General features: G+C 37.9%; 1 protein-coding gene across 1 annotated transcript in view; it reads right to left on the bottom strand.

The window, feature by feature from the left end:
• Positions 1 to 302: 302 nt before the first annotated feature.
• Positions 303 to 12,567, bottom strand: part of XRCC5 (X-ray repair cross complementing 5) — a 35,602-nt gene continuing 23,337 nt past the window's right edge. The window contains exons 16-21 of the mRNA XM_063429240.1: positions 8,261 to 8,330; positions 4,318 to 4,427; positions 3,809 to 3,905; positions 2,376 to 2,443; positions 1,594 to 1,665; positions 303 to 1,497 (exon numbers count right to left, since the gene is read on the bottom strand). Of these exons, the coding sequence (XP_063285310.1) occupies positions 1,483 to 1,497; positions 1,594 to 1,665; positions 2,376 to 2,443; positions 3,809 to 3,905; positions 4,318 to 4,427; positions 8,261 to 8,330 (432 nt within the window). The 3' untranslated portion in view covers positions 303 to 1,482. The remainder of the gene's footprint in view (positions 1,498 to 1,593; positions 1,666 to 2,375; positions 2,444 to 3,808; positions 3,906 to 4,317; positions 4,428 to 8,260; positions 8,331 to 12,567) is intronic.

The following is a 12,567-nucleotide window of genomic DNA, read 5'->3' as shown; positions in this document are numbered from 1 at the left end:
ATAGACAGCGATTTCCCCTCTACCCTTTGTATACATGTGTTAACCAGGCATCTATGTGGATAAGTTGCCATTGGGAAGCTGTCACTAAGTTAAGTTTGTTTTAACATTTTATTCTATACATACTATTGTAGTGTGTTTGTTGTTTTCTACAATGTACAGATAACATTATTACTATAGCAATATTTGCCATTATGCCATTTAAATAGCTACTGAAAATCCCACGGGTGCAGTCAGTCATACACAATGGCCAAATCACAAACACACAGAAACAGAGCATAATACAAAAAAAAAATACAACTTTTATTTACTTTTAACATTAGTGGGACTTACACAGGACATGATTCTCCAATGAGAACTTCAAAAGGCACGTTTTGGGTGATAAAGAAATGAATATTCTGATAAACTTGCATGCATGCCATTTCCTCAGATTATAAACAATTCTGGGATTAATAAAATGAATGAATCTGTGCGAGCAGTATTGGAACTTTTAGAAGTACATGACATGTAAACAAAACTTAAATGATCAAATCTTATTAAATCATCCCCACTTTTAAGAATGAGTGCAGGACTTACAAAAATCAACTTGACTGCACATGTGGATGGACAACTGGAATGTCAATTATGTATTATTTTTATATTATATGAATGCAAGTGACATGTGTTTTAAACGGGCCAGGCCAAAACAAATGTAAGAATTTAGTGTTCTGGAGAGAATCTAAAGCATACTATTCCCACCAGTTTTAAAAAGATAACCTTAGAGCAGTGATGGATGATGTTGCCTTACCCACACCCAGATTTTTTTGGACCACGTTTTCCAGGATTCAGGGGGAATATGAAGTTACCATTTAGAGGCCCCCATCACCTTGTCAACATAATCAGACATGATATTTGGGCAATATTTCTCACTCATGTAACAATGACAGAGATAATGGAGATTATGACTATGATACAACTCTGGACGACCAGATAAAGGCTTTGCATTGCCAAGGACAGATTTGATATTAAAGATCTAAACATTTCTAGTGCAAATAATGCATCATACAAGATGTCTTAAAATTGAGTGGCTTTAGTTCTTCAATATCCTCTTCTTTGTCTTTTCCCTAACGTTTTCTACAAATTGACATGAATCAGAAACCCCCTTCCCCTTACCGTAACTGCAGATATAAACCTGAGAAAAGTAGGATATATTTAATAAAAAAATTGCTGGTGAAAGCAACAATGTAAAGCCTTTAAAGCTGCAGCTACCAACATGGAGTAGAAATTAATTCCACGGCACCTTTGTCCAAAGGAGTAACTGTCTGTGTATGTATATATACACATACAGTAAATAAGGAGACCAGTGGAGATACAGTATACACACACATAATGAGTGCCAAGGAGATCAACTGATCCTGTTAGCCGGTATAGTACAATTCTGCTGATCTTTCATCGAATATCCAATAAGTGCTTAGTCGTCACATCAGCTGTTTATTTTGTTGGACATTAAATCATATCGAACTGTAAAGAGAAGGAATTTTTTTTTAAAATAACGTTTTTCAAAACAAACAATTGTGACTGTGAATGCAACAAGAATTTAACTAAATGCACCCTTACCAAATCATCCACATCCTCTTCCTCGTCTGCTACGCTTGTAGGTTCTGTTTTCATTTCTTCTTGAGTCAAGAACTGAAATGGGGGTGGGGGGAAAACAGCTTTTAGACAAACAAGTCATGGACTCAGATCGGGTAGAACTGTGCAGGATAAAGCAAGAATGTGCATAATAGATTGATTGCAGGGAAATAATGAAATATACACGTGATAGTGTTTATTGGGTGTACTTTGTGATTCCTTTTTCAAATTATAAAGAATCTGTCCTCCTTTCAGTTTCACCAGTCGTTTAGCTTAACTTCAGACGTGTGAAACATTCTGTAAGTGGCGTAGTGCTCAGGATAAGCGAGGACAAGAGTGGCCTTAAATGTCTGTACAACGATGAGTTCTAAATAGAATTATAAAAATGTAATTGAAAGAGAAAACAGACAAACATTTATTATTTTACAAACTAAGGCAAAATGCAATATTTTCTTATTTTTCCCTTTTAAAAATAACTATATACTTTTTGTGTTCTATCAATGAGATACGGTGTGGACAGCCTACGGAGACAGGCTTCCTATCTCTCTACACCAGATGTCAAGAGCTGGATAGAGAACACAAGACATTCTCCTGGAAAAAGACATTGACGCCACAGGGGAAGCGTGAGAACTCTGCAGCTTATGAACCTCAAATTAACATTGTTATAATTGATAAGAACAATTCCCCAAGTACCACCCACACATCCAATCACTCATTAGCGTGTCTACACATGCTTTCATTGAAATGTCCCCGGCTGCAGGGCATACCAGCTTTGCTTCTTCAGGAGTCACAGAGCTACCCTTCGATTCTTCACTCGTGATCAGGGAAATGTCATCTGGTGAAAAGACAGAAATGAGAAGCATGACAAACATAAGATACCCTGAGAGGCTTCGCGAGGGATGTGGACGTGCAGACAAAACATCAGTTTCCATCGACTTCACTGAGCTCTTGACAGGCAAGCAATGCGCAGTAAGACTATAGGACTGAACAGGTAAAGGGGCTGAAATATCTACCAACAGTTACAATGGTTTATCTACAGACACTAACATTACAATGCTAGCCTAAACATTTAAATGGACTGGTACCCAGGTTGTGCAGTTTACAATAGAGCACTGTGTAAGGATGGCAAGATTTAAAACTGTACTTTTTTAGTGTGTGTGACATTCCTTTAATTTTTTATTTATATATATATATATATATATATATATATATATATATATATATATATATATATATATATATATATATATAGTGTGGTCTTCACAGCAGAATCACTACTAAAAAAATGCAAGTTCTCCTTATAGCCCGAGCGTGGAAATCCACACTGCCACCAGATTATACAGCCCTTATCTCACAAATCTCAAAGAATTGGGAGTATGCAGCTATGGCCAATACATGTATTAGGGCAAACCCACTCACAGAGAGAGCTAAATCAATACGGGATGAATATGTAACACTAACAACCAAGACAGGCAACCAAGTAATGTCGGAAGAACCCCCCCCCCCCCCAAAAAAAAAACACATATATATCCACTGCGACGTATCGGAGGCACACTCCCCTCCCCGACAGGCAGAGAGAGTGTTACACATAGAGTACATGCTTACATACCCGTGAAGGTCGGAGCAACCTCAGGCTCTTCCACACGCACTATACCATGTCCTAGGTCAGGAGCCATGCCCTTCTAAAAAGAAAGTTGCTATGTATATCATTCCCCCCCCCCCCCCCACCCCGATAACCATCCCTATTCTTTTTTCTGTATCCCCCTCAATGAAAATACTGAATAAAAATGGGCATGTTTGTAATGTGTGTTAATATAAATTTTTCTTTTAATTGTTGGTTACCTATAACCAATGTTTTTATACTACAGAAACCTGTGAGAGACAAAACAGTCTTCTAGCTCCCCATCTTCCTTTTGCGTTTTATAGCATGAACCAGACCGCATATACTCCCATAATCCCTTTCCTTTTGAACGAGTGTGAACGCAGTTTACAAGCGACAGAAAGTAAAGAGTTGGGCAGATGAGAGACTAGTTTGCCTCTGTAACGTTATTGCAATGTTGGAACAATAAAAAAGCCTTTTACACAGTAAAAGAATAAAACAAAACACACAATATTAACAAACACACACATTCTTTACCAAAGCAGCTATAACAACTAGCAATTCAATGTCACTTCTAAAATAATCCACATATGTATGTACCTTGTACAACGATTTCCCAGAATTCCATCAATTTACTGCCTTCAGTCTTCGATTTCAGGGACTGAAGGAAATCATTAAAGAGTTGAACCTGAGACATCTTCCATGTAGCAAGAAAATAGAAATATATATTAAAAAAACAGCTTGTTAGAGTTTATATTTTAACCTTTAAATTGTCACGTGTAAGCTCTTTGCATTTGAAAAATCTTGAATATATTATGCACTCTTAGTAATACTAAAACGTTATGAAATGACTGTTACTCTGTCACCTGGACATTTAGAGATATAGGTATGTGATGACTGTCTTCCTTTCAGGATATAAAGAACATATAAAGGACTAATCCTTAGCAGCTCTGTCTTACCTGGGCCATTACTGAGCAACACAATGGACGTCAGCGTGCGCGGACAAAAGTGGCATCAAATAAAAGTGGAGAACACTTAGCAGCTAATATTAAAAAACGTCAAGAGCTATTTATTTAAAAAAATAATTACTATGGGAATATTGCACCTACCCGCACGGCTTCAGCTCGGAATGCTTTGATACAGTTCATAGCCTTCAGATAGTACTGCGTCTGTTTGGTTTCCAAGCATTCGTTGATACGATTAATCAGCTGATTGCTCACTAGAAAAAGAATAATAATAAATGTAAAAAAAGATGCAGAATAAGCACAAAACACAAGTAGTAATCCAAATGTTCTACTAAAGACAAGATCTGTGAATGCAAATGCATAAATAATGAAACTAATGTACACTAAAAACATTCTAATGGGAAAACAAAAAAAACCTATAATTCCTTCTGTAACGGCAATTACAATGCGTGTAAAACTGCAGCAATGGGGAGACTGCCATTATTGCTGGGAACTATTTTTATTTTCTTTTAAATATTGAGCTGCTCTCTCTGACAAATGTCAGCAGGGTACAAAACAAGGTGTGATATATGGAGACAGGTCACTGGATGTCACACAAGGTACATAGCAATTAACAAATTAGACATTTTGATTTCAAACAGTAACAGGTGAGGGGGGGGGGTGCTTTAAAGACATATTCTGTGGCAAAGTAGTAAAAGTGAGGTTATTGCAAAGGTAACAAATAAGATGCTCCTGGCTCATTTTCAAACTTTCAGACCGAAGGACATTATTGCTCTTAAAACATCACCTCATTGTTCTGTGAAATAAGTGATACAAAGTAAAGAGAGAGGCATTTAAACAAGCAAGCCGTGGCTGGAAGCAATACAGTAATAAAGATCAGTGAGTGTCAAATAATACAACACATTAAGTAATCTCTTTTTACTTTATTATCTTGGATGCAAGTTTGTCTAATAGATTTAATGGTCCTTAACATGCTTAGCGTAGTTGTCTTACTGTATATAAATATTTTTTACAGCCATCACTAATGAATGCGGTTTCCATTTTTAACACTTGGCTTCCCAAGTCAGAGTTTAACTTAATACTTTTAACTTTTTTGACTACTAAATGATGCAATCTCAAATGAACAAGTCATAAAGACATCATTTTACTGTCCCCTTTTTGCTCCTTTACTGCCTTACAAACCTTTGCGCCACTGGAGTGTTAAATTAAAACCCCAGGCACTCAGATTGCATAGAAGCAATGACTGTGTGCATAGAGCGCTGGTTCTTGTCAGGAAGCCATTGTTTTTTTTAATGTTACCACCTTATCGAGAGAATCGTAAAAAGATTGACAATTCAATCGATTCAAAGTGACATGCAAAAGGTCTCTTGTGATTGGTTGGAGACCAGGTACAGGTACATAATAAAAAATAAAATTAAAAAATAACAGCCTGAATAAGAGAACTCCACGTAAAACAATCAAAGCAGCTCTGTCAAAAAATGAGTTTATTCAATTTGCTTCTGTATAGCCCCGTTTGTTTGTTTTTCTGAATGCTGGTTTTCGTAATATACATAAAGGAAAGTATGGGCTATTGGAGCTTTCAGAGAGTAAAATAAAGGTTCTAATTTGTAAACTGCTGTACATAAAGAATGGGAGAGAGAAATATTTTGGATTAGTCGCAATTGTTATTTCGGGGCCATATATTGTCTTCTCTCCACCCCCTTTGTAAAGTAAAAAATTAAAGTTAACTAATGTTTACTCACCTTGGTTCCTCCGCTACAGCCTCCAGCTCCACATCCTGTGATGTCAGCTTCCAAGCTGACATCACCCCCGAACACCTCCAATCCTTTGCTTCTAAACAAGCACGAATGCAAAACGAGATTGAAACTAGGCACGCAAGGCCAAATGCTGCACTCCTTCAATCAAATGCTGTTATCAGCATCATTTGATTCCAAGACCGAGTTTGAATTGGTTCTGGAGGAGGAAGCCCCTCTAGTTGCTGTCAATAAGGATACCACTAGAGGCCACAGGGTTAAAACGACAGGACCACTGCACCCAGACTAGTTAATTGAGAAGAAGTGGACCAGGTGACTTTAGTGGTCCTGTAAGGGAGGAGGAGAAAAAGAAAACATCTAGCAAGAATGCTTTGAGGTGCACAATAAAAAAAGAAAATCAGAAACCCCAATCGCCTTGTTCATTACTTTTGATTTTTGATGCTTCTGCCACATTTTGTTTTCAATACTTAAGATCATGTCTTCTAACTGCACAGACACATTGTCATTGTATGGACCGCAATACAAAGCAAATCCAATAAACAATTAACTGGAGCAAGAAAAATGACATTAAGGCCAACATTTTCTTTCGGCGTGATTTCCTTTTATGAAAGCCTAGATCCTCATAGTAAGGATACAGCTATTGATCCGTGTAATCATGCCATAGTATTGTGCGGTTAAGACTCAGCAGGGATGCCTCAAAGAACACTTAGCTTGCCAAATGCAACTGCCGTAGCCCTTGTGCATCACGGTTCTCTTTTTGATGGCACACAGCAGACACCTGCAAAGCAGTATTTTGGCAGTGGCTTCTACCATCATACGCTTGCTTTAAGCATAAGGTAATAATAAAATAACTGACTTCTCCCAATAAGGCTTCCTGCACCTTACTAGATGTAACTCAGTACTCAGTCCTGGGCAGAACAGACGCCCCAACACAATGCACTCAAATATTTAAACGTATTATTCTTTTTCATGCACAGTTTAACCCTTGATGGATTCATTTGGGTTATTTCACCACTGACCTACATAAGTGAAGTTCTGAGAGAATCCTATTGTGACCAGCAAATTGCTAATATTTCTAAATTAAAGTACTATGCAATGTGGTTTAAAATGGTTTAAAATGGTACATCCCATGAGTGAAATATAATAAAATAGTATTAAAGCACAGCTTTAACAAAATTAAAAAAAGAAAATTACCTTAAATATTAGTTTTTCTCTATTATTTCAAATGTTATTTTCTGACTTTCTACTTCAGGGAAACAAATGTAGTCATCGTCTCTGAATGTTCTGAATACTGGCCATGATTTCCTAGTCTCAAGCATCACAGGTCATGCACAAGAATATCAATCGATATTTAGATTTGCGTTGAATGCCAAGCTGTGCCAGGACTTACTTGCATTCCATTTATTTAGGAAACTAAAAGCAGAACATTAGATATGTTTTAGTTATCCACTGGAATGTACCATTACTTGAGAAATGCCATTTCCTCTATGGCTGTTGCTGCCCTGAGGGACACACTGCTCCAAAACGGTAGCAGATTTTTTCCAGGGCATATACCAAGAAATCAAGAAAATCCCAGAGTGCTTTGCCAGGGCCTGTACAAGTTATGGTGCAGCTGATTGTCTTAAAGAAGCACTTTAGGATCAGGAACACAAACATGTAGTGTGAAACAACATACATAGTGTGAAAACCAGCATCTAGCCCCCCCTGGCTGTATCTTGCCTCCCTAAATATAGTAAAATCTTACTTGTATTCAAGTTTGCAGCTTTTGTCTGCCTTTGACATGCCTGCTGTCTGCTGACATCCTCAGAAGTGGTAGCCTGATCCAATCACAGTGCTTCCCTATAATATTGGCTGAGAGTGACAAGGAGGCAGATCAGGGGCAGAGCCAGCATGATTCAAACACAGCCCTGGCCAATCAGCATTTCCTCATAGAGATGAATTGAATCAATGCATCTCTATGAGGAACGTTCAGTGTCTGCATGCAGAGGGTGGATACACTGTGCAGCACTGCCCCAGGAAGCACCTCTAGCAGCCATCTGACTAGTGACCACTGGAGGTATCCATAGGCTATAATGTAAACGCTGCATTTTTTTCTGAAAAGATAGTGTTTACTGCAAAAAAGCCTGAAGGTAGTGATTTTACTCACCAAATAAATGCCACAAGCTGTAGTTGTTTTTATGACTATAGTGTCCCTTTAATAATTATACAGGATCTCATCAGTCAAGTAAGACAGCAAGGAGAACTGAACCATGCTTTATGGGAGGTACTTGCTTTGATATCTCCAGGTTTAAATGGAGAGAGAGAGAGATAGAGAAAGAGAGAGAATAACTTACCATCCTTGAAATTTGTGGTTTTCTGTCTCACCAACAAACGGAAATCTTTATCTGGACTGACACTGCCCACCTGAAAAAAACACAACAGAACTCTCAACTCTCATATTCACAATCTCCATTATTAAATAAACATGTTTAAACTTAAACACAAAAACACTGGAAGAGCAATCAGGATGCTCCTTGTTAAAACCTCTGAAATGTTCTTGTTAGTAATGCAAACAGTGTAAAAAGCGATTGCGACTGTCTAATGTTAATAAGATAATCAGTTTGCTCAAGTCTTTTAACTCTTTGCGGAGATGTGCCTAATGCATTGGTTTGCAATGTGTTTGGCACATCTGTGGCATTTAAAGCGTTAAAGCCCACAGTAAAAATCCTTTTTTAATAAACAGATTCCTACAACCTAGAGGGTGCTAAGGGAGGCACTGAACCGCACAGTTGGATTGCGGGCTGTCATTTGGACATTATTAGCTTTTCACGATTGGAACTAATGACATTCTGCACTTGACTAGCATCAACAATCAATAAAGAACTATCTTACAATAAAGGAAATATTCATTTCCATATCATTTCCGCCCCCATACAAATAATCCTCTGTCTTATCGTATTTCTATCCAGAAGTAACATTTCTGTTTATTTTTGTTCACATTAGTACCACAAGCACATTGCACAATGATTCGGTCATGCCGAGCACACTGTGAGACAGGAGAGACGTGTGTTTTAAAAATAGCGACTCATAAAGTGCCTTTAGCACGTACTGTGAGCAGACATAGTGCAGATAGAATGCAATAGAAACAGAACAGTGAACTTAGATTCATTGAAAATGAAAACTGGATTTGCTAAATCTGGGCCAAAAAAATTGCCAAATTGAGAATATAAATGAGTTGGATAATTTTTAATTGTAGCAAATTTGGTTTTCAATTCCCCACAATACACTGTTCAGAAATTAAAGGATTTATAAAAAAATAAAATGACAGGAGAACACACACAGTCCCCCCCCCCCTCCCCACCCCGGAAAGATTTGTGATGAAGACACGATTTTATAATAAATGCCGTTTCACGAGGATGGTTGAGGATCTGTAATTCAAGGTCCGACAGTTTCAGTGACTCACAGAATGTTAAGGAACCCATGCGTTCCATGCACCCAGAGTCCTGCCTAAAATGGAGCCATTTGCACTCAATCTTCATGACACAGATTTGGCATGAGTGGGAAATGGCACAGACTGCAAGGGCAGAGCAATGAATCACTCCTCTGGCATGGGGCGCAGTGTTTCCTTAGCAATGTATCAGCAAAAGGCAGGTGGACGCTCATTGCTTACTTTACCAACACTGGATAAAAACATCTGCCCAGAAGAGGTGAACTACAATTCTACCAAGTCCGATTTATAAAAGTCTTACATACAGGTACTATGAGCCTGGTTGTAATAACTTAACACACAGTAAAAAATGAAACCCAAATCAGATATTGTCTACATGCCATTACAGAACAGAAATACTATGCAATGAACTGAATAACTTCCCTGCATAGATTATTCACCCTGTCCCTGTATATTTACTTGAGCTATCCTGAGTATTGAAACAGCCCTGACTCTGCGTCATCAACTTGTTACCATGTGGTTACCATGCTTAGAGTAACCCTTTAATCAAGCCTAAATCACTTTCTATCTGCAATTAGAAAAATAAAATCCGATAATCAACACAATAAAACAGCAAACAAAATGCTACTTTAACATTTTATTTTATACATATTTCCATATTGCTGTCATCTAACCAAGGATAAGTATATTTCGCAGTGATTAGCATTTGAACATGTAAGATTTTTATTGTGGAGGCGGCCATCTTGGAACTGCATTACAACTTTTAAACCCTCAGTGACAGATACTGATTTAAAAAAAAGGTTTCTGACAGCCAGTTAGATCCTAGAGAGATGTTGAATATGCAAGGTACAACATGATTTTATTTAAAAAATGATCAATAAAAATGATCCGTAAGGGATTTTTCATTTATAAAATGCTACATAGTGGAAGAAAGAGAAGTCTAATTACAGAAGCACTTTACACCGCCTGGCATTAGAAGCAGAAGTCCTTTCGTGCCCCAGTACTTACAATCTAAGGGACTCTGACGGCTATTGATTAAAAGCAATTCAAGGGCAACATTCTAATAGTCTAGCAATCAGCGGGATAATTCCACTGGTTGCCATGGAGACTGCTCCATATTTAGAACTTTAGCTCCTGAATTTATACATAACCTCCTGAAGGTCTAGGAAATCTGCAAAAAGTATTATTTTAAGTCCATCTCCCATTAAATATTTAAATAAAGCAGGATGAAGCCATCCATCTTTACGCAAACACGCATGCAAGAAACTCAAAGGAAAATACTGCGTTCATTAACACCTTCAGGAAAGATGACAAGCCAGGACCGTCATGATGTAATGGGATTTCCCTAATCACTTGTCCTGAAGGAGTGAAAGGGAATGCATTCTGAGAGGTAATGAACGCAGTCATGTGTTATTGCTATCTGGAGTGTAAAATCCTGCAGGGTTTTTTGTATAACATTTCCATGGAGGTTAGGGGACTTGTCTTCCAATCTCCTGAAGGATTTGTCAAACCCGTTTTTTGTTACACTATCAGCTTATTGCAGAGAGATAACTGCTTTCCATTGTAGCATTGTCATTGTAAAACGGTATTCTAACAATTTTCATATTTTTGGATGAGCTATTTAAATGATTTTATGTTTTTGGATGAATTATTTAATATTTTGAAAAAAAATTTAATATATTCATAAATGTTTAATATATTGAGAAATTGCTTAACATCTGATATATAAAGATGCATATATGAGATGTATTCTAATATATCCCCCAAAATTTGAAAAGTCTATCCGATAACATTAAATCATTTGAAAAGCTTATCCAGGAACATTACATTGAAGTTTATGTCATTTAGACAGCCTCGTACCAATGGGAATCAGAAAGTTCCACCGCAGGTTTGATCTTAGAATATTCCTTTTAGAACATAAACAGCAAAGCCTCCTGTGGTATCCAGCGGTTGACGTGTGTTAAAGGTAACCACATCCACTTCAAAATGTCATGTCACCTGGAAAGGTCAAAGCTGACATGCAAGTCTCAGAGGTGATTTCCCAGACTGATTTTCAATCAGCTGTGACTGAGCTGTGTACAAACCTGGTTTCAGGATCAGAGCGATGCAGACTGTGAGCTAACACTACGCACACCGTTAAATCGGTAAAGCCTAACCCTGCCTCCTCTTTTTACACGTCTGTAACATTCTGAAAAACGGATGTGGGACTCCATGGAGGTGAAACATTACATGTAATCACCTAAAAACTATCACACTACCTGTAGATTTTTTGCATTAATGCAATTTTGTCTTTTCTCCTTTTTTGTGACAGGTTCAGTTTAAAAGTATGAAGTTTCAGTCTAAGTGAGTACAGCTGGGCGCTATAAATCAGAATACTCGTTAGGGTGGGTCCTATGTTGGATTCCCAAAAAGGATTCCTTACAGCATTCTGAGGGTCAATGGTGGACATGACAGCCTCCAGGGATACATTATATTATCATTATTTTAGAAATGACTCTACCATGTGAAGGAAACTAAACAAAGTTTAGCAAGAGCAGAGTTTTACCCTGTTTGGATTATTGCTGCAATACGTGGTATGTTGCCATGATTGTTAATTATTTCTGAGCTTGTAAACCCCGCACCAATAGAACAGCTACATGTGATGACGTTACTGCTGCTACATTACAAAGATGGCGGTTGAACTACAATTGCCAGAAACTATTGCTTTGCACATAAAGCACTGTATTTGGTATAGAAAGTTACAATTATTTTGTAATGACAGATTCACTTTAACTGAACCTCCCAAAAGGCAATGAATCAGTAGAAATGTTAGAGATAAACTTCCTTCCTCTATTAATGGAGCTTTGTAGATGTTACAGTACTGAAACACTCAGCTCTAGTCCGATCGGCGTCCCTCCCGCTGTGTGAATAGATTGGACCTATTTGGGGACACTTCCCCAAGCCAAGCAGTTCTCCCTCATTGTCAGCACATTGATGTCTGACCCTAGACAGCAGTTGCTCTGTTCCTAGTCTCCTTAATCCATTGTAAGAAGTACTGGCTACAGAGTAACAATAACAACCAAATCATTGCGGCTGATGTGCCAGAGAGCAGAAGTTCCGCTTGTTGGAGGGTTCCCCTACACTCCTCACTCCCTCAATTGTTAGCATAGAGGTACACGCCGAGGAACTGTTTGACAGGTGAGGGAGGAGACCATATTATTACATACATATTTC

Source organism: Pelobates fuscus, chromosome 8 (genome assembly GCF_036172605.1).
Source record: "Pelobates fuscus isolate aPelFus1 chromosome 8, aPelFus1.pri, whole genome shotgun sequence".
Taxonomy (NCBI): domain Eukaryota; kingdom Metazoa; phylum Chordata; class Amphibia; order Anura; family Pelobatidae; genus Pelobates; species Pelobates fuscus.
This window is presented reverse-complemented; position numbering and strand designations above follow the sequence as displayed.